Genomic DNA, 25,801 nt, shown 5'->3' with positions numbered 1-25,801 from the left:
TGTTCAACCATTAGTCAGATATGAACTTCTCTTAACAAATCCATGCTGACTGCTCTTGATTAAGATGTGTCATATTAGCTGCTGACCAATACTGTTGAATAGAATTTCTGCCATAAACATTCTGGTCTGCAATTACATAGTTTATAAGTTTGCCTTCTTTTAGTGGGTGGCCACATGCAGAAAAAATATAAAGAGTCATGGGTCAAACAATATCAAGCCCGGCAGTTTTCAACCAGTGACATTGCAAAAAAATATGGTGTTTTTAGACCAAAAATTCATTTTCTATTAAAATAATTATGCAACATCACTGAACAGTTTAACTGCATTGCAGTCATTTATTGATACGTTCACATATTACAGTTGGTATTTCTCTATTGGCTGCAGATTAATTTATATTAATACAATAAAACTCCTTAAAACGTTCAAAAAGCAGTGCAAAATAAAAAGCTGGATGCAAAATAAGAACAGGAGAAAAGATCAAGAAAGAGACAAGACCGTCTCCAACATTGCTCCACAACTCGCAGTGAATACAGTTCATGGTCCAAGTGTCCACCTTAATTATTATGATGCAATAGGTGAATCTGTAGATAGGCAATTAAAGATAACCTATTAAAGTTAACAGATTCCTTGCAAATCAAACAAACACACTTGCTCTTCCTTTCTGTGGAAGAAGTATTAATTTTCCCACTGTCTGAAATTTTCTGCACTCCCTTGTTATTTTTAGTCTTTTCAGTTCCGCTACGTTTAATTAACTTTTTTTTAACTGAGGTGAACGTTTTCATCGATGAGGAACGTTCCAACAGTCGGTCGGTCTTGTTCAAAATGGCACCGACATCTAGTGCTGAAACTAAGAAGTGCAAGGCACATACAGTCAGAGACTATGTTCTAATGGACCACATTCCCTTTTATTTTTAGAATTCATTCTGGGCCACTTAAAAGTGGGCAACCGACTGCAGTCGGCTCGGCGGCCATAGATTAGCCACCCATTTTAAACAATGACAGCTCTTGAGTATCTTTTATGCCTCCAGCATTAGATTTGTAGCTAGAATGGATTAGGAATTATAGCTGGACCTTTTGCTATTTCTTCCCTTCCAACTCTTAACCCAAGATACATTTTATCTGGAGTTGGCAGTTTATCTAGTTTTCTATAAACCCTTTAATGTTTCCATTGACTGTTCATTTATAAGAGTCGATGTTTTATCTTTTCCCTATAAACTATATTTACTCTCCTCATTTGTGATCTCAGATGCATAATATCCATTGAAAATTAGTGCACCTCTTACATCTCCATGCATGGGGGTCTGAATTCATCTCCGGTGTGCCCAACCCCTGCTTTTGTTACCTTTTCATGATCATCAATTTTACACCAACACTTACGTCTCCTCAATTTTCTTACATCTGCTTCCTTTATCCTTTCAATTTCCATATTCATCTCCTATTTCTGCAACATAAAGCTCTTACATGAGTGTCTCTTTTCGGCCTAATCCTATTCTACAAAATCCTTAACATCTAGATTTAGTTTCCTTCTTAAAGCATTTTAGCCTTGTGATCCCATTCGGGTTCTTTTAATCTCACCCATGTTCTGTTCACTCTTTCACCATCTCTGTTACAGGGCCTCTGACTGACATTAATTCCATTTTTTTCTCGACAGAGATGCTGCCCTAATCGTCCACGCATTTGAAAGAGATTTTGTTGATATTTCTCTGAACAAAAATTAAACAATTAAAAACAGGTCAAGCCTTTTTCTGTACTCTTTTGTCTTTTCAATGTGTCTTGGATTATAATATGAAAAGTGTCTATTAAACAATTCTGGAAATACACATTCAATTAACATGAATCCTTGATGCTTGGTGCAATTTTGATAATCTTTTATAAATATACCAGTTGAACTTTACACTCTGGTCTACGTTCTTCTGAGATGTGTGATGCAATATTTGAAAACAAAGTGCAATTATCACTGTTCAAAATACTGTTATCTTCTTATCCTGCACAGTCATATGGAAAGCAAAGAGAAAGTTTAGCTGTATTTTATATTAATTAGACAAGGTAAATCATATTAACTCTGAGAAATGATGTGCACTTTTTAAAAAAAAATATCTTGCTTTGTGATGAAAGAAGATTTATTGTTCCAAACAAGGGTAAGTTGAGATGCTTTTTACTGAATACAGTCCAGAAACCATGTGTCACAGAAAGTAGACAGAGTTAAAAGGAACCTTTGGCATAATTCCTCTGTAAGGAAGTTTGGATGGTTATCAACCATGCAAAAGAATAAAGTAGATAATATTTATTATATAACAATAACCTGCAGTGCAAAGTTCATTTACAGGAAACATGTTGATTAACGGCCAAATCGTTCAAAGGCATAAGGAAGTCAAAACTTCATGCAGAGTGTAATCTTGCTAGTCATACTTGAAACATATTGTTGGTCTTAATATCCACAATGTAGTTTCAAACTGGAATGTTTGCTGCTCATTGCTTTGCAAGTTAATACAATAATTGCAGCCAAATAAGCTCCATGCACATTAATTGAAATCCATACAAAATTCAGATTCATATAAAGCGTACAAGAATTCATTTTCAAACTGAGTTCTGCACATTCCACGTGGTTTTATAATTAAGTAGATCGTTTAAAAAAAGTCCAAATATTTGATACACAAGGTTTTGCGATGTGATTTCTAAATGAGCCAACCACCCTCGAAATTCACATTCTTTAAGATTTTAACTTGTACACATTTAGTCAGCTTCAAATACTGAGCAGTATGTACCATAGCACTTTAATTAAATAGCCATACATATTAATTACAAAGAGTGTAACACTTATCGATGCTGCATAAACACAATGAAGTAACAGAAAACTCCATAAATTAAAGTCAATGCATGTGATTACAGTCTTTCTGACCAAAAATTTGACATGTCCTTTTCATTCAAATACAGTATGTAGATGTGGGGGAAATTGCTCCAGTCTTATATTCAATTAACATCAGAAAACAACTGGACCCAGAAAAGCTGCCGTAAAATTAATGTATTTTATTTTGAAGGAGACTCTGATGTCTGATTGGTTGCTACTGTGAATTACTTTTAAATTTGATGCATCACTTTACCATCAAAAATGTTTTTGGTACTGTAGCATAATCAATGACCACTCGCGTTCCCTACTGGTACTGGCACTTCTTTAGGGTGAAAGAAATAGTAGCAATTGAAACTGGTTCATTGCCATGTGGCAAACCATCTCAAAGGCAAATCAGGTGCATATGTTAGTTTAGGTGGTAATTGTGGTCAAATATAAAACAATGGTTATAAGAACAAAATGAAAACAGCTATGAGTTTTCTCGAGAATGTTACCCTGGGAGACGCAAATGGTTAGACTGAGAAAGTGCAAAGAAGTGAGGACGTATAAAAGCCTCTGGCTCGATGAATGCCTTTGGCCTGTCTCAATAGGCAATTCATCACTAACGATTTTCCAAGGTTTAAGGGACAAAGGATGAGAAATTTCCAAAAATTCCAAGGGGGTTACAAAACCAGAAGTGAAGGTACTGAAGGGGAGCTGATACTTGGTGCAGAACTGTGCCAGTCTGTGGAATCACTGCAACGTGATGGCAGAGATAAATTTCAGCCCTACCATGCATATGTTCTTTCAAAGAGCAAAATAGTTCTGCACTGGCTTGTTAATCATTCAAATTGTACAGGGATGGATTGTCATCTTGTCGCCCGGATGGAAAATTGGCATCTGCATTCATATTCACCCTTTCAACAACCAAAAAAAGACACAATTTTCCTTCCATTTCTAGATCTAGTTGAGGCGCTGGTTGAAACCCATCAGTTTTCACACAGTCTTTCTGAGGTGGAAACGTCAGAGACACTGGAGAGTGTGGGTAGAATCTTGTTAGGCCCAGGCAATCTGGTTCATCCTGGCATTTCTTCTTTCATTAAAATCTAGCAGATGCAGGACTCAATCAGAAGGCTGCACCCAATGAAGAAACAACGTACTTACTCAGGCATTCACATAATTTACATGGCTTCAGTACACATTTCTGGAAATTGAAAACACAGACCAATCTGCAAGCATCTGCATTAATATCTGATAGGTGTGATTAGCCATCAGCGTTTAGTTTACTTCAATCACCATGTTTGGTTCATTTCATATTTACCTGTTTTGTAACTACTAACGAATTTATTTCAAGGCATTAATTCAGCACATCTAAAATTGGAACTTGTTACTAGGGTGCAATATTGTCAGTGATCACCAGCTTCCAAACGTTGAATGTTTGGAATTATGGTAAGTGAATGTAATAAAACACGTCAGTTCAGAAAATCAATGTGATGAGCCTGGTGTTGGACGTACAGTCGGACTAAAGTCTCCACATAATTTTTGTATTTTCACTTAAAATGTCAGTGATATTTTCGGTAGAAAATTAGTTCTGGTTTAGAAGGCTGGACAGAGCAAAGTTTTCTGCAGGGTAAATTATGATGCATGAGATATTGTCTACACTACGCCAGACATGGGGGTGATGCTTCTGGCTTAGAAATAGGACAGGTCAGTGATTACATAAAGACACATCTTAGAAAGAGATTATTTTCCTTTCAAGCCTGTGGTGACTTTTCAAATGGGTAGTTAATTAGTTCATCTCCACCACCATATCCTGTGAATATAAACTCAATTATTTTTCAGGCAATTAACCATTTTGGTAACATTTTCACTTTCTCATATTCAACTTTCCAGTGGAACATAATTAATTGAGATTTAAACCAGATGGAAGATTGATCGAGTTGACCTATGAATAGAGAAATGCTTCATTAAGATCCGAATAAATATTCACCTCCTTGTGGTCCATTAAAGAGTGAGTTTTTCCTCCATGCTTTTCCAATTCCAGTATTGAAAAGAAGACAATTTGTACATGAACGATGCTACATTTGTTTTGTGTGTACTATCGCAAAGCTTTGTTTCAGGCTTGTGAAATTTTTTTCTGAATATTGGCAAGGTTTGTTTGTTTTCATCACATGAATTACAACTTATGGAAAATTGGCCACTTTCATGACCACCTTTCTTCAGTACTTTATCAAAAGTACTACATTACTCCAAAATATTACTAGATTTAAGACAGGATCCGTTCCTTTGTGCAACTTTTTTTTGAGAACTAGTTCGTCTGTCTGTAGTAGAGAGGAAAGTTATATTTAAGTACTCTAGATATTTTTCTTTAGTCCTAATAAAATTTAAATACTTCAAAAACAGTAAATAATTTGCTTGGCCTGGGTTGCTACAAGTATCAGTCATCAAAAGCAGGTAACTCCTGGTGCTAAACCAATTATAAAAAGTCATCCATAGGGACTCCTCTGAAATTTATCCCACGTGCTCAGATACACAAATGCATGTAAACATGTACATAAGCCAAGATGTAAGCTACAAGATTACCAGGCAAAGTTAGGTATCTGTGAAGAGGCCTAGAGAGACTTGGTTCTGAAAAAGAAAAGTGCAAAAGGTCTAACCCTTCTGTGGTAGTTACTGTCCTTCAGAACCTTATTTCTCCTGCATCAACTTGCAGAGCAGGATTTGATGGACACCCGGCATCAATCACTGAGAATGGACCCTGGGAGTTCATTGGTCAAAGTGTGCCAGCGCTCAATTTTCTTGTCTTTGCTCTTCAAACAGTCAAACCAGTGCTTTAAACGTTCTCCTTTTGCATTAATTCCAAGTGTCACCCCACCTAAACAGAAAATGTATAAGGGTAATGATCTATTTTGATATTATAGAAGATGAACATCTTAAAGATAATGCTAAGTGGCTGAAAAATAAGAGTAAATCTTTATTTTCCTTGCATTCTGATACTCTGTAATCGTGCTTTTTGCATGATAATGTGAAACTGCAATTCAAATTTTTTAAATTAGACATACAGCAACGGTAATAGGTCCTTCCAGCCCACAATCCAATGCTGCCCAATGACACCCAATTGACCTACAACCGCTGTACTTTTTTTTATGCTGACGCTCACCGAAATTTTTTCATTCTTTGATGAAGGGCTCAAGACAGAAATGTCAGTTCTGTATCTCTCACTTTGCCTTATAAAGGACACTGACCTGCTGAGTTTCACCAGCGTTTTGCGTTGTTACTTCAACCATGGTATCCACAGAATTTTGTGTTTTACTTACAATCCCCGGTATGCTTTGAAGGGTGGAAGGAAACCGGGGCATCTGGAGACACAGAGAGAACGTACAAACTCTTTACAGACAACGCCAGATTCGAACCTGGGGTGCCGGTGCTGTTAGCGTTGCGCTAACTGCTATGCTAACCGATAATTGTTAGAAAGTATCAGATTAAATATTGCATATGAATATGCGATATCTTAAAATTTCATGGATGGATTTTATCACCAGCATTCAGTAAGATGACCAGGTATGTTACTGAACCAGGCACACAAGAAAGTCGGCCAGTGCTGGGGTCTACTGCAGTTCACAGAAGTGCTGGAGAAACTCAGCAGGTCTCGCAGGAGCCATTGAACGCAAAAGGCAGCTGACACATCGGGCATGAGCAGTGCTGAAAATCAGGTAGACGTCTGAATAAAAAGGTGGGGGGAGGGTAAATTGTATGTTTTAATTTAATAATAAATAATAAATTCACATACCAATGAAATCGTTTGATTTTCCAATGTCATAATCCCAAACGGTCACTTCCAGAGTTTTCTTAGCTAAATCTGCTTGTTTGATCTCATAGAAAAATTCCTAAATTAAAAAAAAATGCATTGATAATCAGCATGCCTGCTACTTAACCAGACAAATGGTGGGCTATTGCCGTCCGGGTAACAATTCAAGGTTACGACTCACCCAGAACCATCAACTTTCATTCAGATAGGAATGCAGATCCTACAAAAGGCAGGAAATCCTTTTCGATTTTTAGTTAGCAAGAGAAGAATTTTAATGTCTAACTCTCAAGTCTTCTGTCAACTTGATTAAAATATTCATAACTCTTTAACATTGCTTGAGTTTAAGCTTCCATAAAGCACAATATGTTTTTCCTCATTGATTTGTTGAAAGATGGAAACATCTTAATTGCCTGATTATCATTTCTGAAAATTAATGTTAAACTCTTTTTTTGAAGGTTGCTAAGCATAATTAATGTACATTTAAGTTCTCAAAGAAGGGAAACCAATTATAGGAACTTGAGATGAAAGAGCACATTGTGCTTTTGACTTCGCAGCTTCCTACGGTGCGATTCTGCTTTACAAGTACAACAACTGATCCTTTTCTACATAACTCAATTAAATTATGCAAATTTATTTACCATGCAGAAATGTGGAGTATCTGTAAGTTTTTATACCCCGTGATGTATCTTTTATTGTAATAAATAAACTTAGGTTCTTTTAAAACAACTATACTTTATTAGCTATAGAACTCATGACTGTGTGGAGGCATCCATCTTGAACCCCCAGGCTTCCACAAACTAATCTCCGACTCCCTCTAGTGTTTAGGAGGAACACTAGCACTCTTATCATTTTTATTACCCTTTTCCTTGAGATGTTTAATTTAATAACATGACATGCTAATATAGCATTCATTTCTATTTAAAGTTCCACACAAATGTAAATACAAACATTGGCAGTGCAAACTTTTTAAGGTGCATTTCTTTTTCTTTTAGAGATTCAGCCTGTCAGGAGCCTTGATAACACGTGTGTCTTAACACAGGTGCTTGTGTCGGCTGGTCCACTACTGTTGTGTTTCCTCTGTTGCTCTGCATTTGTCTGTTCCTGCAGCATCTCAACAGGCTCTTTCGATTCCTCCTCAGTATTTGATCATCCACTGTTCTGACAGTGTAGGGTCTTGGATTTACTTTCTCCTGAACACTAGCCTTTTTGTCCCAAGTGTGGGAACCTCTGAGTCCCACTGTGTCCTGATGTGCCAGTGGCCCTAAGCTTCTCACTGACTTGTCATAGTTTTCTTTTTGTCTCCATTTGCAGACATATTTGTTTTCGTTTGAAATCTTTGACCTCTCTGTTCTTGTTCGTGTCTGCAGAATAGGGAAGTGTGGTGAGTAGTCTACGTCCCATCAGAAGCTCTGCGGGTGACATGCCATGATCAAGTGGTGAAGCTCTGTAACTCAATAGAGCTAGATACGGATCTGAGCCACTGTCTTGTACTTTCTTGAGTAACTGTTTAACTATGTGAATTCCTTTTTCTGCTCTGCTGTTTGACTTTGGATGCAGAGGACTTGAAGTCACATGTCAGAAATCATCCTCTTCTGCAAAGTTCTGGAATTCTCCACAGCTGTAGCATGGTCCATTGTCACTGTAGACAATTTGAGGAATTCCATGTCTTGCACAGATCGATTTCATATATTTCATCACACAAGCAGCAGACATGTTAGGAAGCAGCGCAATCTTCAGATAGCTCAATAGATAATCAATAACCAGCAGGTAATTATATTCTCTCTATGCTACCATTAGATATGCATTTAAAATAAGAAACATTAATACCTCATTGAATTCTGGATTAAGGGTTTTCTTTTTGACAGCTGTCTTATGCTTTGATTTCTTGTCAGCATCTGGCTTCAAATATCTGAAAGAAACACATTTTGAAAATTTAAGTCGAAGGTAAAATCTTGACAAGTCCCATGGTATTTTTTCAAAGGAGAAGGAATTTCAGTCCTTATTGGGCAACATTTATCCCTCAACTGTTACTTCTAAAAGAATCCTATTCAAATTCACATTCTACACCTCCCTCTCTCCCACTCTTTGTCTAGTTCACATTTAACTATTTATGGTTTCCCATTTCTGAAAGGCCACATGTTCATGTTGGAGATTTAAGGAATCGGATTTTTGTCCAAAGACTGGATCTCAGAGTGCACATTCTTCAACACTGTGCCATTCAATTTTAATGGAAAATCATTTGCAAAGGCAGTCTGTTGACGAACTGGAAACACCAAAAAAACCATGACTTTCCATCCAGTTCCTCCATCTGCATGGTGCACCAAGACTGTAGTATTAAATGACATATAATGCTCGCCAGGACAGCACTTGTGATGCCTGCTTTACTTCTATTGAAAGAGGCCATAAATTCCTTTGCTTGGATTGAATCTTTATAATATATTCATGTGTTACAGTGATGTCCGTTCCTTCCCCCTCTACTGCTCCAACCCTCCCAGCTCTCAATCCTCACTCGATCACTTCACCAGGCATCATTATGCAGTCCAACAACAGCCTATAACGCTCCCCCCCGACCCCATCAACTAATTAACTGAGACTGAACTCATCCCTGAGCAACTTTTCAACCTACACCTTCATCTTAGACACTTCACTCATCTCCTGGGCAGACCACCTCCCTCAGGTGCCTCACCTCCCTTCCAGATAGCCGTGTGCTGGTCTGGAGAATGTCTACTTTTTCTAAAAGGATATTTCAGTTGATTGGCTAGTGTCATATCTTCACATCTTTCTCAGAAGCTGGATACGCCAGACAACTCACCTCCAACATGGTTGGTGTTGTGATTAGCGCAACGCCTTTACAGTGCCAGCGTTCGGGATCTGGGTTCGAATCCTGCGCTGATGGTAAGGAGTTTGTATGTTCTCCCCGTGTCTGTGTGAGTTTTCCCCGGGGGGCTCTGGTTTCCTCCCACCCTTCAAAAAACATACAGGGGTGGGGGTGGTGCAGGTTAATTGGGCGGCACAGACTCGTGGGCCGAAATGGCCTGTTACTGTGCTGAATGTCTAAAAAAATTAAAAATATTAACAAGACTCCACTCAGAGGAGCAGTTAAGCTGCACGAATGAGTACGTTTCCACCAACAATCAAAAAGGCTTTGCATCCAAAACGCTCAGAAACATACATCATCTGTGTATTGTGGCTGCAGTGAATGCCTTTTCCAAAGAGCAACAGAGTTCAGGCATTGATGTCTACAGTTATTGGAGAAAATGTCTGAACACCAATTGAGATGAACTAAATTAGTAAACGTATATCTGAAGAAAGCTGGAAGCCTTGAGATGAACAATCCTCAGATGAAAGAACACACAGATAAAGCACGAACATTACCATCAGTAGAAGCGAAGGTCACGTCGTGATTACAAGAGAAAACATTTGTTAATGATTCATGTAGAAAACATTCGAATATGGCAATATGGCAAATATTATATAAATTATATCTCATGTGTCACTTTGGAAAAAGATCACGCTACGGCAGAAATTTCACTGGTCTAAATTAATCTGTTTCCATCCCCACTACTCTTAACTTTCAAAGTCAAAATGATCATCTTCCTGTGCCTGTGAGAGGTGTTCAAGCTGAACGTATCCGAAGCGAGCAAGATTGTATTGAGCGCATTGCAAGGAATAGAGTTAGAGGGAACTTATTGTCATGTTCACCGAGATACAGTGATGAATTTTTGTCTGTGATCCAGGTATCGCAAAGAAGTCACCACTCCTTGTGAGTGTTTGGGATGCCAAGCTTTTGTTGGTGGAAATACATATTCAAGCAGTACTTCACTGACGTGAGTCCTGTAGATGTTGGAGGTGAGGTATTTTTCACAGCATTTCCAGTTTCTTGAGCTGTTCTAAGACGTAGGTATCTATGTGGGTACTCCATTTAAGGTTCTTGTTAATAGTGGTCAACCCCTCATGACGTTGATGGTGGGGGGACCGGGATGGTTAGATTCTATCATTGGAAATGGCCACTGTCTGCCATTTGCCTGACATGAACGTTATTTGTATCTTCTCTATCTTTACTTGAATGCGATCTTAATGCACACAGACCTATCTGTTCAATTTCTCTCCAGTTGAAACTAATTAAACAATGCACTGAAGTGTACAAACAACCGCACAATAAATATAATGTAATCATTGCTAGAAAAGCTAAATATAGCTGTGCCTGAGATACTGGCCTTAAGAACTCACGCAATGATATTCTACAGCTGAGATTAACAACCATTACGGGATATCTGGCCTATAATTTCCTGTCTTTTGCCCCTCTCCCTTCTTAAAGAGTAGAGATATTTGCAATTTTCCAGCTCTCTGGGCCCACTCCTGATTCCAGTAATTTCTGGAAGATCACTGCTAATTTCAGAATGCTGGGGAGTAGTCCATCCACTGCAGGCGATTTGTCCACCTTCAGCTTCCCAACTGCCCTCTCCTTGGTAATAGCGACTACACTCACTTCTGCCCCCTGACTTGCTCCAATTTCTGGCACGTGTCTGCACTCCAATTACATAAAAATAGAAGGTCCTGTATGCAAACCACAATATAAACGTATCCCTGCGTCCCCAGAACCCATTAACCCACACAATCTCTGTGAATGAGAATCAAATGGAGAATTGACCACACTCAATGAGCTCAGTTCAATCTGAGACACAATTCTCACCTTTATTGATACGGCATCTTTCAGAAAAGGTAAAGGATTCTAAGATAAGCATGAAGGAACATAAGCCGGCGCAGAACAAAGTGCGCATGTTAAAGAAGATTAGGTCAATCAATAAGACTTGCATTTTTTTGTAAACTCTCACCTTATTTTTTACTAAAAGAAACAAATTTTGGGAGGGTTAAACATTTCCAAACTAGTACAAAATCACATGAGAATATTTTCCCAATAGATTTTGCCACTGGGATTTTTATTATAAGGTACATGTTCTTTCCTATAACATCAATAGTTTTAAATCTCTTGTTATTTGTGATTCACAATTGCATGTCCCTTGGGCTGTTTTATTTGAAGTTTTAAATTTTGTCCAAAACATGGAAACCTTGGGTAATTTTTTCAGCTTGGAGTTTGCTCTACTAATAGAACACAGAGACCACATGTTGCTATAGAAACCAAAGGCTGCCTCTCCATAGTGATAATGTGTTTCTTCACTCTCTTTTGGAACCAGAATTGCTCAGGCAAAATAACGTCAATATTTCTTTCAAAGTAATTAAGGTAGTTGAAGTATCTTTATGTGAGATGCCGCAATGAAATGCTGATTTTGTTGAACATAACTCAGCCAAGCCCTTGCTGCGTGTAATTCAAAAGGCAAACAGAATTTCATTATGGTACCAGATGCAGATAGGATTTATATACTGTACCTAACAACTCTGAAATGAGAAACCAGCCACCAACTCGTGGTTCACTGTGGAAAAAAATGATCTCAATTTTGATGCTGAGAAAGAGCGAGAGGATAAATACTTCTGGCATAAATTCTCTCTTAAATCTTTTAAAGGAGGCATCTTAATATTTATTAGCTTTACTGCCATCTCTTTTCACTCTCAGAAGACTACCAACCAGTCCATAGATTAACTCAGCAAACGCTTCTCAGTGAAAATAGTCACCAATGTTTTGTGATTTCGAAGGCTGCAATAAAATGCATATTCTTATCTGAAGTTCACCTCAGCTCATTAAACTGCAATTCAGTTGCGTTTAAAGAGCAAACAACAAATAGACAAATGCTGATAGCCAGCAAAATGACACAATCTGTACCTTTGAAGATAGGCCCTGGTGCTTCCTCTGGCTCCCCTTGACATAACTGCTAGAATTAAGCCTATACTTGATGTTACATGCTGACAATGGATGTTCAAATAACCTCTTTCTGGGTAACTTAGAGAAGTGCTGGTGCATAAAGCATGATCTAAATGGAAACGGAGTTCTGTTTACTTGTTCCAGCACCATCCTATATAGTGCACACACCATATTAAATAGATAAATTCAGAATATATTTAACCAGTCAAAACTGAGTGTCAGTGAGGCATTGTGGGAAGTGTGCATCAGCAGAATTGTATTCCACCACAATCTAAAATCCTCATCACACAATTCTTCACTCTGTCGCCAGGCCAAGAGTGAGGGCTATGGAGCAGAGTGGCAAAAATCACCGAGTGGTGTAAATAACCAATATCATCAGGAGATTGGGGGTAGGGGAGGGTGGGCAAAGGTGGGGGGGGAGGAGCTATAACACCAGTACAAATGTTCCAACGGCAGGTTAGCTGATCTCGCATCTAACTGGTCAAATGAAAGCTTTGTGTTTCGATCACATTCCAGTACAAATGATGACAGATTGTTGAACAATTAATTGAAGGTTGATAATCGGGCTCCCCTGCCTCCAGAAAATCCTGTGAGACTTTTGTCAGCTCACTGTTATTAAAGGCCTTTTGTTCTAATTCAGATATCTTCAAATATACTTCATTAATTTTAAATTAATAAATTCAATTAAAAGATTGCTAAAGCTTTAGAAATTAATTAAAAGCAAGAAGATCGTCTTTATTTTTTTTCTTTTTGCTCAGCATCTATGGCCCTTTTCAGATGAATGGGGATCACGAGACATGTCAGTTAGCCTTGGCATGAAGTTGGTGGGACTTAGCGGTGCTTCCAGTGGCACAGTAAGAGACTGGACACACTTAAATCTCTGCTGCAGTCTGTCTCTAACTTATATGCTTTCAACACACAGGGGCAAATACAGGAGACAAGATGAAGATCAAGTCGCAGAGAGCCAGAAATTCTCTACAGAACTACAGGTAAAGGCGAGTATGATCTAGGTTCTGGCCCATTATATATTAAATCTAAATGCATTTCTCCAAGCTAATAGCCTGAATACGCCTGAGGTTGTCTGATCTCGGAAACTAAGCAGGCTCAGGCCTGGTCAGTACTTGGAGGGGAGACCGCCTATGGAGGGGAGAATACCAGGTGCCGTAGGTTTCTGTGAGGGGTGCTGAACAAAGTTGCGACTTTCTGTCTGCCTTACGGTAGACAAAAGTTAAAGAATTTCATGTATGTTACATTCTAAATGTAGTACAGGTACACATCCTTTATCCGGAACCCTTGGGGGACAGTGTGTCCAAATTCCAGATTTAAGCCCTCCTGAATTGTGCTGTCATATCCACCCCCACCCCCTTCCAGTCGCACTGCTGTCTCCCCTCCCCCACCCCGCGCTGCTAGTCTCCCCCACTTGACCGCCCGACTCGTGCTGCCGGTCTCTCACCCGCTGCCATTTCTCTCTCCGCTTGCTGGATTTTGGAGCTTTCTGGATCTTAGATGTCCGGATAATGGAACCCTTTACCTTTGCATTTGACATTCTTACTCTGGGAGAAAAAGTCTGACTCTCACCCCTATCTATGCTTCTTGTAATTTTATAAACTTTTATCAGGTCGCTAATGCTTCGAGAAAAGAACCCAAGTCTATTCAATCTCTCCTTGTAGCTCAGATCTCCGAATCTGGGCAAATCTCTTCTGTACCACTTCCAAAGCCTCCACATCCTTCCACTCATGCTGCGACCAGAACTGAACACAGCAAATTATGCAATTTCTTTCTGCAGTATTCATCCCTTTAATGCAGATATTATCAAAAGGAAAAACAGCTGGCTATTAGAAATGGTCAGACATAAAACAGCAGTGAAGATTATTTATTGGTGGCGAAGTGTTCTGGCAGAATTTCAGTGTTTATCCTTCTGTTCGAGCTCCAGCTCGACTGGTTGCCACAAATGTGCATTTGCATGGATTCCCACTGAGCTGTCTATTCTATCCCCTGCAAACATAACTTTGATTCCAATGCTATTCCTGTTTAAAATGAGCCAATGGAGAAGAACTTCTTTTGAGGAACGTGACTGGAACTGAAAAGTTGTGAGCAGCTGCTCTCAAACTACACAATGATGGGGCAGTTAAAATAATTGCAGCTAATTCACAATGTTCATATGCTATGAATGTCCTGCTGACATTTCAATGACCTCACAGCAAAATAACACTTGACGTCATCCACATTTGTGAGAGGAGGAACAGATTTGGAGCTAATTGCAGCAAAGGTCAACAAATACGAGGCTTCAAATGTAAATGAATGAGAAAGATTTACAACAGAAATGTCATTTGCCCTAGAATTTTTTTCTTGTCTGATGCACAAAGTTTCTTTTCTTCCTGCCTTAGCCCTGAGTTGTGATCTCGTAGCAATGGACTCAGCTGAGAAATGCAAAAGCTCCAGATGGGTAGAAATGGCCAGCCAAGATTTTGGATTGGGACCCTTTATTGAGACCAAAGTACAAAGTTGTGGGAGGGGGTAGATGCAAATTACAGAGCAAAGTCAGAAGAGTGTAATAGGTAAAGAGATAGAAACAATGAAACAAGATTGAGGTTACCCAAAATTTTAAAAAAATCAATGTTACTGCTGTTAGGTTTAAGGCTGTCCAAGAAGAATATGATCCTCATTTATGCTTAACTTCTTGGATAATGGATAAGACCAGTGGAGCAGACGTATCCGTGTGGGAATGTTGCAAGGAATTGATTTGATTTGAAAGTGGTTGGCTCCAGGATATTCAAGTTTAGACCCACAGAGTGCAGGTGTTCTGTGAAGTAGTCACCTCATGTGTTTAGTCTCACCAACGTAGAGGAGACCACACTGAGTGCACCGAATGCACAAAATTAGATTTGATGATGTTAGAATATATTGCAGCTCAGTTGGGAGGTTCTAAAGGCAACTTGAGAGGAATCTTCACTGCAGTAACATTTTGCTTTCCATTGCTGTTGGATAAGAGTCACTAGAGATTGCAATTATAAGGTATAGTTCAGAAAATAATATGAAAAAGCATTTTTTTTTCCATTTTTAATTGGTTTATGTTCCATTGTTTCATTTCCTTTGCATGTTTTTTTTAGGATAGAGAAAGAATCAAAGGTTTCTGAGAGTTTAGAAAATTGCTTATATAATTGCTTATATATGTTCTCAAAGCGAAGGAAAAAAGTACAAAAATACTCAAGTGAACTAAACACAAAAACCAGTCATTACAACACACATCCTTACTATGTTCATTTCATGTATGGATTTGCCAGCTTATGTATAGCAGGGAACAAAAATTGAAATATCTGGCTACAGTTCAGTGAACAAACCAAAATTATTATGTTAATGCTGTGGTACAAACATCTCAACATATTCAAAGGTTCATATTAAAATTCCTACTTGCCTGGCTGAGGTTTGTAGCTTTGGCTGGATATGCCTCTCTGATGATGAGTGGCATGTGTGCTGAACCTCCTGGGCTTCCCCTGAAACATGCCTGGCAGGGCTGAACCAGGTCGTTTTCTCAACCAGATGACACATCCGTCTACTGACATGTCTAACTACTGGGCTTACAAAAAGCTTGTGCAAACAAAGATCAGCCTGGAGGGATTCAACAAGTCAGACAGAGACCAAGGGTAGAAATGGTTAGTCAATACTTCGGGTCAGGACCCTTTATCAAGACTAATATAGGAAGGAGTGTATATCAAGGGGGAGATAAAGGGTGGGTCAAGGAGCTGAAGAAGGGCTAAGAGGTGATAGGGTATTGGACAAAAGTTGGGAGAGGTGGAGAGACAGGCAGAGGGAGAAATAACCGAGAAGGGGTAGTAAGAGTAAAGAGACAGCTCCCCTTGCTCCAGGTCTTGCTCCCCCAACCTGGAACATCTATTGATTAAGTGTTGTCCATCTACCAAAAGAATTCTACACCATCACCCTGGTTGCTGTGCACATTCCACCTCAGGCTAACATCAGGCTGAAAGAATGATCAAGAGGGACGCTGTGCCATAACAATTGGTCTGAGGTGTTTCATCACAAATACTTACATTTCCCAAATTACACAGTGACATTTTCGTCACCTGAACACATCTTTGGAAGAAATGTCCTTTCCCCACTGCCCTGCAAACCCCTGGTGTTCGGCACCTATGGGGATAGGTAGATGCCAAATAAGAGTATTTTCCGATTGCTTGAGATTGCGATTTTGATTACCAATTGAGATTGCAACTACCAATGATCTTTCTTATTTATTTTAATTTTTCTCAATTTTTTTTTGCTGGTTGCTTGAATTCTAGATACTAGGGGGCTTTACTATACTTGTTAAATTGCCTTTTGAAAATTAATGTTGAACTTCCCAACTCTTTCCAGCTCATAACAATTTATTAGGTAAAAAGACTTCTTCCTTATGTTTTTTTAACACAGCCAAATTCCCAGAGTGCAGTCTGTGTAAAAGGATCAGAATGGCAATTCCCGTTCCGGAATTTTTCCTGTGCCAGCCCTAGACAATTTTGCAGTCCAAACTGAACTGCAGGTGGTCCGCCACAATGGGCCAGCAAATACCACATATTTGCAAGTCCCACCTCTTTACTTACTGCACTTCCGGTATTCAGTACAAACTCGCATAAGGAAATGGAGATGTCAAGTTTTGGTCGTTCGTGTGTGAATGGCCACTCCGGAAGGTAGAAATAATATTTTGAATGGCAAAAAAACTGTAAATTTTATGTAAAAAACATACCTGGCTCTCAATACACAAATGTGCTGGAAAACTCAGCAGGTCCCGGCAACATCTAAGGGAAGGAAAGGATAACCAATGTGTGATGCACTGTAGTGACAGTGAGCAGACACAAGATTTGAAAGACTGAACAACAGGCTTTATTCTACTTAAAGTCTGCTGTAGCTAGCTGGAACTCCGTGTGACTGACCTCGAGGGGCCGAATGTGGCTTATATCCAAGCGGATGATTGGCAGTCAACTGGGTGGGGCTTGGTCCAATCAGGTCGGCTGATTGACAGCTGGTCAGGTGTGGTCTGTCCTCCGGTGATCTTACTGCAGGTGTACAGGTTTCCCCTTTCAGTCGTCTAGTGGTGTATCACCACACAATGTTTCATGAATAAGCCTTTCATCAAGGTCAGGTTCATCGGTTGTTACCTTTAATTTCCTTCAGATGCTGCATGACTTGCTGAGTTTCTCCAACACTTTGGTGCATTGAACTACAACCCCAGTGTCTGCAAATCTTCCTGTTTTAACTTTTCTTGTCTCTGGTTCTTTTGAAAATAGCAATTTTTCATCCATTGACTTGAAAGCCTGAAGAGAGGGCCGAGATACTACTGAGCCAGGACGGAATGAATCACTTATTCACGTTGTGAGTGGTGGCATGGTTAGCGCAATGCTGTTAGAGCACCAGTGCTCAGGGTTCGAAGATGCCACTGCCCGTAGGGAGATTTTACATTCTCCATAGGTTTCATCCTCGTGTTCCAGTTTCATCCCATTGTTCAAAATGCACCGTGGTTGAAGGTCAACTGGGTGTAATTAGGCGGCGCGGGCCGAAAGAGCCTGTTACCGTGCTGTGTCTAAATTTTAAAAAAATTAAAAACAGTTAAAAGTATTTTTAAATATGTTGGTTAGTCAGGTGCAAGAAGTATTGGGGTGTAGTGCATTTAAGCAGTTATACTTACTCCAATCACTAAGTTATATGGATATACAACAGCTCACACCACGTTAGGTAATCCAATGAGGTAAGAGCCCTAGGGTAAGATGATGACCTTGCACTTGGTATATAGCAAACAGTGATTTGGCACACTGACTTACATTTCTACTTATTTTGAAATGAGATCCTGACACACTAAAGTTAAAAGCTAAATTTACTGCATATATTTTACAAAAGTATTTTGCTGAAGGAAAATTGGATTATGTAATGTCTGAAAAGTATAATGATTAGATAGCCAGAGAAACAAATACTTGTTTATGAGATAGCTCTGAACTCCTGGTGCTATAGTTAGGAAGCAGATACATCACATGAATCTGATGTGCAATCAAATCATCGAAATGTTCAAAGGTAATAGATACTGCATGCAGTATAAATCACATACAAATTAAGTGCAATTTGCAGGCTAAATTGGCCCTTAAACCTGTTCTGTCATTCATTAAGATCACGGCTGATCTGATTATTAACCTCAACTCCACCCTACCTTTCATCCTTTTACTTATGACTACCTCTTTCTCAAGGGCAGTAAAACCCCCAGTATCCTGTACCTATGGTAAATGCTGGGTAAGTGAATTTGAGGTTGTGTGTTGCATGGTTGGTGAACGGATGGCGAGGGGTGGCAATTTAAAACGTCAGTAATTTTTACCTAATTATTTCTCGCAATTTCATTTCCGGTTGCTTGAATTCTGGGCAACAGCGGCTTTTCTGCGTATTCAAAGATTCTGCCTTCATCTCCCTTTGAGGAAGGGCTCCTATGTGAGACAATATTTTACCTCATCCGTGTCCTGAATGGGCAACCCCTTATTTTTAAACAGCGACCCTTAATTTTTGATGATCTTGAAAGAGAAAGCATCCTTTCCATATTCACCATGTCAGGAGATTTCTGAATCTTGCATATTTCAATCAAGTCTCCTCACAATCTTCTGAAGTCCAGCTGGTCCAAACTACCCTTTCATCGGCAACCTACCCTTTCCAGATTTCAGTCTAATGAACCTGCCTCCAAATCCTTTTTAAAATAAGGAGACCAGTGTGTGCACAGTTCTCCAGATGTCATCAAGGTCCATATAATAGAAGCACAACCTCCCCTACTTTGAGTTCAAATTTCCCAAGCAATAAATAACATTTATTTACTTTGCAATTACTTGCAGTACCCATGGAAAAGACGTTTGTGAATAATAACTAGGACTGCCTCTGGATCTCAGAGCTCTGTAATCTCTCATCATTTAGAGAAAATTATGATTCTTGATTTTATTTCTTGTCAAAATGGACAAGAACACATTATAATACTTGTCCCGCATATGTATTGTTTGTATGTGTTATGTCTGGTTGTGTGTTGGAGTGTTTTTGCACCGAGGACCGGAGAATGCAATTTCACCGGATTGTACATGATTCGACTTTTTTCATGCATCATACCCCATTTGACAGAAATTTTCCCACTCATGTAACCCAATCTTTGTGGTCTCCTTAGATGATCTTACCAACTTTCCTTCTACCTTTGTTTAATCAACAATTTTACTAACCATGCCTTCAGAACCTTCATCTAAGTCATTTACGTTGAGCCCCAGCACCAATCCCTGTGACTCACCACATTATTTTTGTTTCCTTTTCAAGGTGTTAAAGAGAAAGGTTTCCAATATAAATCACATGTTAGTTCTGAAGACGAGATACTCTGGAGTTTAGTGATGAAGACAGAGATTCTTTAGAAATACAGAACTGTCCAGAAATTAGAATGAATGGAAAGGATGTTCTGCTTTGTTAAGCATGCTACCAAGTCTATTTAGTCAAGGAAGAGGGAGATGAGACTCTGCAGTGATAATGATTACAAAATGGGAGCAGGGAACCTTGATACAAAACCAAACACAATTCCTGCATTATTCTGCTCATTCCCAAACCTTTTGCCTTTTCTCAGTCATAAAAAGAAAGGCATCGCACATGAATTAGTCAGAATCTATATAGAGTATGGACAGATGGTGTGATGCGATGCGATGGAGACTCACCCTTTGTCAGATCCTACCTGGTCTCTGCATGCTGACACCCTAGACTTTCCTCAGTTGTCTGTCTGTCAACGTTACGCAGTTGACTCTCTCTCTCTCTCTCATTTCTGCCTTAAATCTCTCTTCTAAAAATGTAAGTAATTATTGCATTCTTGAATTCCCAGAAAATACTAAGGGCCACAGGACCATCCAAGCAAAGAATTACAACTAAACCAAGAACATAATTTCCTTACACCTTAGCACCAAAATAGTTTTGAGAAAGATTGTAGAGCCAAACTGGCCTGTTACAGTGCTGTATGTCTAATTTTAAAAAACAGATTTCCATTGAAATACGGGAATTTTTAACTTCTTTCAACTTTTAATTAAGTAATAATGCAACAGCAGTTCAAGCTTGCATGGATATAGTTCTGGCCTTTTTTCCATGAAATCTAGCAATTTGCACCAACAGTGTTGCATTCTTGATTTTATTTCTTGTCAATATTAAGAAGCTCTCACTATCCAAAACTTAGCTTTGCTGGTGATCCATTTCCATTGAAACTCTCTGATGGTGGGAGTGGAATTCAGATGACAACAGCCTGTGGGTACATTGGGTACATTCTTGAAAGTGTTTTTTTAAAAATCATGAATAATTTAGCAACTGTTAATACTGGAAATCATCTTCATTGTCAGTTCACATTAACGAGCCCAATTTATGTCCAACGGGCTCCTTATGTTGTTTAACAACTGGTGGAATACAAATGATTGTTGACAAGTAAAAGGCAGTTAAGAAAGTTGGTGTTTGAAGCTGAGGTGGTTCAGAGGTAGAATTGGAGAAATTGGATTGTACAGCAAACAGAATCAATTTACTCAGAAAATATACTTTGTTTAAAAATACGGAGAAAACAATCTCATCCCATATAATCAGGGCCTTTTCTTCAGAGAAGACAATAGTCATCGAGTTAAACACAAAATCCTGAAGATGCTTTGAATGTAGTAAAAACACACAGAAATACTAGAGGAACTCAGCCGGTCTCCCAGCGTCCATAGATGGTAAAGATATATTATGAATGTTTCAGGCCTGAGCCCTTCTTCAAGGTATATGCCGAGTTCCTCTGGTATTTCTGTGTTTTTACAAGAGAGAGAGTTATTGAGAGATATAGCTTTGAAAGGACCTTCAGCCCATCAAGCCTTTGCCAACCAGCAAAAACCATTTACATGAATCCTATCCAACCCCTGTGCTTCCATCAACTCTTCATTAAGATTCTTTGACTCATTTGGATTTAAAGGGTCATTTGGAGCAGCCAGTTACCTACCAAGCTGCATGTCTTTGGCTTGCCAGAGGAAGCCAGATCACTGAGAGGGAACCCATGTAGTCACAGGGAGAATGTCCCATGGACTGGATCGCAGATCAAGATTGAAGCCATGTTGCTGGAGCATCAGATCTACAGGTTGTGCCATTGTGCTGATGGCGAAGGATAGTCACAGATCAGGTATCCACTTTTGTCAATCTCAGGCATGGCAATGTGGTCACACCAGCATCCCTCGCCACTTCCCTAAGGCGAGCTGAGGATCATCTCAGAACAGGTAGTAGGATACTTGCCAAAACCTGAAAGGGATCAGAGAACTACCACAGCAGTTTTTAAAGAGGTTGCAGGACAGTTCCTTTGCAACAGGAACTTGGGTTAAGGGAAGTTTCTGAGAGATTACAGCATTGATATAATGGCAGATTTATTTTAGAATGTGGGAGGAGAAGGTTCAGGAGTTACCTGATGGATCTGGAAGCTTACAGTTGCAAAAGATTTTCCTAAATTCATTACAGATTGGTGCCAAACTTTGAGTCAGCCCTAATTGATCATTTGTAAAGAGTTGTCTAGTCTAAGAGGAAACAGTCATCCTCAGAAGCGTATTCTGGCAATATTTGAAATTCTCTCAAATGTATTCCAAACATTTGCAGCAGTCTCCTTCCTGTTCTAGACAAAAGGCAGGAAACCACAGGCAGCTGGGCTTCACATCTGTAGTCAGGAAAGCTCTTGGAGGTATCATTAAGGAAGAAATAGCGAGACATCTAGATAGATATTGTTCCATCAAGCAGATGCAGCATGGATTCAGGAGCTGCAGGTCATATTTAACTAATTTAGTGGAATTCCTTGAGGGATATAACAGATGCAGTGCATTGAGGGGAATAGGGGGGTGTGGTATTTTTGGATTTCCAGAAGGCATTCAATAAGGCACCACACCTAAGACTTCTGCATACGATAAGCAGGCACAGAGTTGAGGTTTGTTTTTTTAAATTTTTTTATTTTTCACACTATGAACCATACTAACCAAAATACACACAAACATTTCCCTCTTGAATATACACAGTGTCATTTTCTCCCCTTTATCCCCCCTCCCTTCCCTCCCTCCTTCACCCCCCCCCCACCCACTCAACGTTTAACCTACATGATACATTAAACCCATTAAACAATGTCATCACACAATGGAGTTGAGGTTAATGTATTAGTGTGGTGGTACTGCAGGGGGCAACCTCTGTACCTGCAGGAGTGTAAGGGGACAGGACAACACCTGGCCGGCTGTCAATCAGTCGACCTGAAGGGATCAAGCCCCACCCGGTCGGGTGTCAATCACATTCTGGGATATAAGCCTGCGCCCGCCTCCCGAAGCTCACTCAGATTTACTGCAGCTACAGCCAGTCTGGCTCTGTGGAAGTCTTTGAGGATTAAAGCCTGTTGTCTTTACTGTATGTTTGTCTGATTCTGGCACCACAATTTAATCCACAAAATTTTCCCACGGCTGCCATGGAAAAACTCCTGAGCTCAGGGAGCCTCAAAGTCGAACCACACCAGCCGGAAGCCCAAACACACTTCGAGATCTGGCAGCACACGGACTAGGCAATCATTGAGGCACACGAAGGCGGCATCCTGATCTCAGATTGGAAGAGGTTGGTCCTACTCCGGTCAAAGCTGGGTCCCCACTCCTTTCAGGCAACCAAAGGCTGCTCCACGTACAAGAGCGCTATGGACACTCTCGAGAACTTGTACGAGCCCCCCATGAATGTGGTCTGTGCAAGATACTTCCTCAACCCCGAGCCCAGCAACCCGGGGAGACGGCTGAGTATTATCTGGGACACCTGCAAGAGTTGGCCCGACCGTGTCTGGCTGAACCCGGGGTAGGTGCAGAGGAGATCGAGAGGCTGATCTGGGACGCCTTCGTCCGTGGGCTGTTTGAGGGCCATCCAGCAGAAGCTGCTGGAAGACAATATCTACCCTAACCAAGACAGTGGAAGTGGTCCAAACCCTGGAAGCTTTCGATTCCAGGTTCCCCCAGGCTCCCTCATGGCCCTCTCACACTGCAGTGCAGCCCCAGACCGAGCCGTGGAGCAAAACGTCACCGTGGCAGGTGCCCGGTGCCCCTGTAAGTACAGTGAGTCCTGGTGTGGGTCAGACTGACGATCGCGCCAAAACTGCCCGGCTAGGAACCAGTATTGTTCCCGATGCTGCAAGAAAGGCCACTTCGCTAAAGTGTGCCTCTCAAAACCAGCCGGCAGCTCAGCGGCCCTCTATGACATCCCCACCTCCCCACGGACCCTCCCACGTGCACGTGCTGGGCGGCACCATTGTCCCCACTATGATTTCCGCCTTCCCTGACCTCGACAGTGCAACAAATGGCCCCGCAGCGTGTGCTCTGAGCACCTGGACCAGTCCCCGCCCTCGCTAGCGCTGCTCGCCGAGAACTACAGCGACGTCAATTCCGGCTAACAGCGTGACGTCACTTCCAGCCGACGTAATGACATCTCTACCACCAGCCACAATGAAGTCACTTCCCCCAACGCAACTAATACGGCTGGGGAAGGAGGCCAGCCATGCAGCAGGCCCCCACGTGCCGCCGCCATCTTGGGCCAGGCAGCGGCTGACACGGAGGGCCCCAACAATGTTGAGAACGACGTGGTCAACACAGGTGGTGACCAGGCCGTCCTACCAATGCTCCACATGCCTCCGGGTGCCAACAGCTGCCGCACACCGCACCTCACAACCGACTTCGACGTGGTCAACATGGGTGATGATCAGGCTGCCCTACTGACGCTCCCCATGCCTCCCGATGCCATCGGCTATCGCACGCCACACCCCACAACCAATGTCGACGTGGTCAACATGGGTAATGACCAGGCCACCCTACCAACGCTCTCCATGCCTCCGGATGCCATAAACCACTGTGCACAACCAGAGAGTGACGACTCTGACTCCGAGACGGTCCTGGCCACCACCACGCTGATCAGGGACATCCCTCATGACCTCGGGCGTTCTATGATGGACGTGCAAGTCGACGGGCAGGTAACGAAGTGTCTGTTCGACAGCGGCAGCACCGAGAGCTTCATTCACCCGAGGGTGGCCACTCCCTAAGATTAAAAGTCCATCCCACCACCTGCTCGATCGCCCTTGCCGCCAAGGATGGTACCCATGGGCGCTATAACTGTGGGAGGGGATCAGGCTCCTGGTCATGCCCAAACTCTGTGCCCCAGTCCTCCTGGGCCTAGATTTCCAGTACCACCTGCAGAGAGTCACCCTTGCCTTTGGGGGGCCCCAATCTCCACTCACGTTACACAGCATGCCAACCTACCAGACCCGGCCAACCTGCACCCTCTCCACACTGCACATCACCCCACCGGCGCTCTTCCCACATCTTGCACTAGGCTGTAAGCCGATCGCCACCAGAAGTAGGCGCTATTGCTCCGCAGACAGAGACATCATCAAGGCGGAGGTGTGGCGACTCCTGGCAGAAGATGTCATAGAGCCCAGTAACAGCCCTTGGAGAGCCCAAGTCCTGGTGGTCAAAAGGGGAAGTAAGCCGAGGATGGTCATGGATTACAGCCAGTCCGGTACACCCAGCTGGACGCCTTCCCCCTGCCGAGGATTGCTGACATGGTCAATGAGATCGCCCGCTACCGGGTTTTCTCCACGATTTACCTGAAGTTGGCGTATCACCAAATCCCCATCCACCTGAAGGTCAAGCTCTACACCACCTTTGAGGCGGACGAGTGCCTGTACCAGTCCCGCCAAGTTCCCTTTGGGGTCACGAACGGGGTCTCCGTTTTCCAGCAGGAGATGAATCGCATGGTAGACCAGAACAAGCTGAAGGCGACGTTCCCGTATCTGGATAACGTCACTATCTGTGGCCGTGACCAGCAGGACCACGATGCTAACCTGGAGAAATTCCTCCATACAGTTAGGGAGCTGAACCTCATTTACAACAAGGAGAAGTGTGTGTTTAGCACCACGCACCTCGCCATCCTGGGGTACATCGTGGCCCATGGAGTCGTCAGCCCAGATCCAGAAAGGATGCGCCCATTAATGGAGTTACCTCTACACCCCACGCTAAAGGCCCTCCGCAGATGCCTTGGCTTTTTCTCTTATTACTCGCAGTGGGTCCCTCGCTTCTCGGACAAGGTCCGCCCACTGGCCCAAGCTATAATTTTTCCCCACCCACCCGAGGCGCAGGCAGCCTTCATCCGCATCAGGCAAGACATCGCGGATGCCACAATGCAGGCTGTGGATGAGGATAGGTGGAGAGCGATGCCTCCGAGGTAGCCCTTGCAGCTACCCTCAACCAAGAGGGGCACCCTGTCACTTTCTTCTCCAGGACCCTCCACAGCTCCGAGCTAGGGCATTCCGCCA

The 25,801-nt window shown here is 41.5% G+C and overlaps 1 protein-coding gene across 1 annotated transcript in view; it reads right to left on the bottom strand.

Moving 5' to 3' along the window:
* Positions 1 to 1,774: 1,774 nt before the first annotated feature.
* The window catches only part of LOC138749173 (double C2-like domain-containing protein beta), a 210,317-nt gene continuing 186,290 nt past the window's right edge, over positions 1,775 to 25,801 (bottom strand). The window contains exons 7-9 of the mRNA XM_069910187.1: positions 8,463 to 8,544; positions 6,618 to 6,714; positions 1,775 to 5,702 (exon numbers count right to left, since the gene is read on the bottom strand). Coding sequence (XP_069766288.1) covers positions 5,566 to 5,702; positions 6,618 to 6,714; positions 8,463 to 8,544 — 316 coding nt within the window. The 3' untranslated portion in view covers positions 1,775 to 5,565. The remainder of the gene's footprint in view (positions 5,703 to 6,617; positions 6,715 to 8,462; positions 8,545 to 25,801) is intronic.

Source organism: Narcine bancroftii, chromosome 14, assembly GCF_036971445.1.
Source record: "Narcine bancroftii isolate sNarBan1 chromosome 14, sNarBan1.hap1, whole genome shotgun sequence".
Taxonomy (NCBI): Eukaryota; Metazoa; Chordata; class Chondrichthyes; order Torpediniformes; family Narcinidae; genus Narcine; species Narcine bancroftii.
Note: the sequence above shows the minus strand (reverse complement) of the source record. Positions and strands in the feature narration are given on the sequence as shown.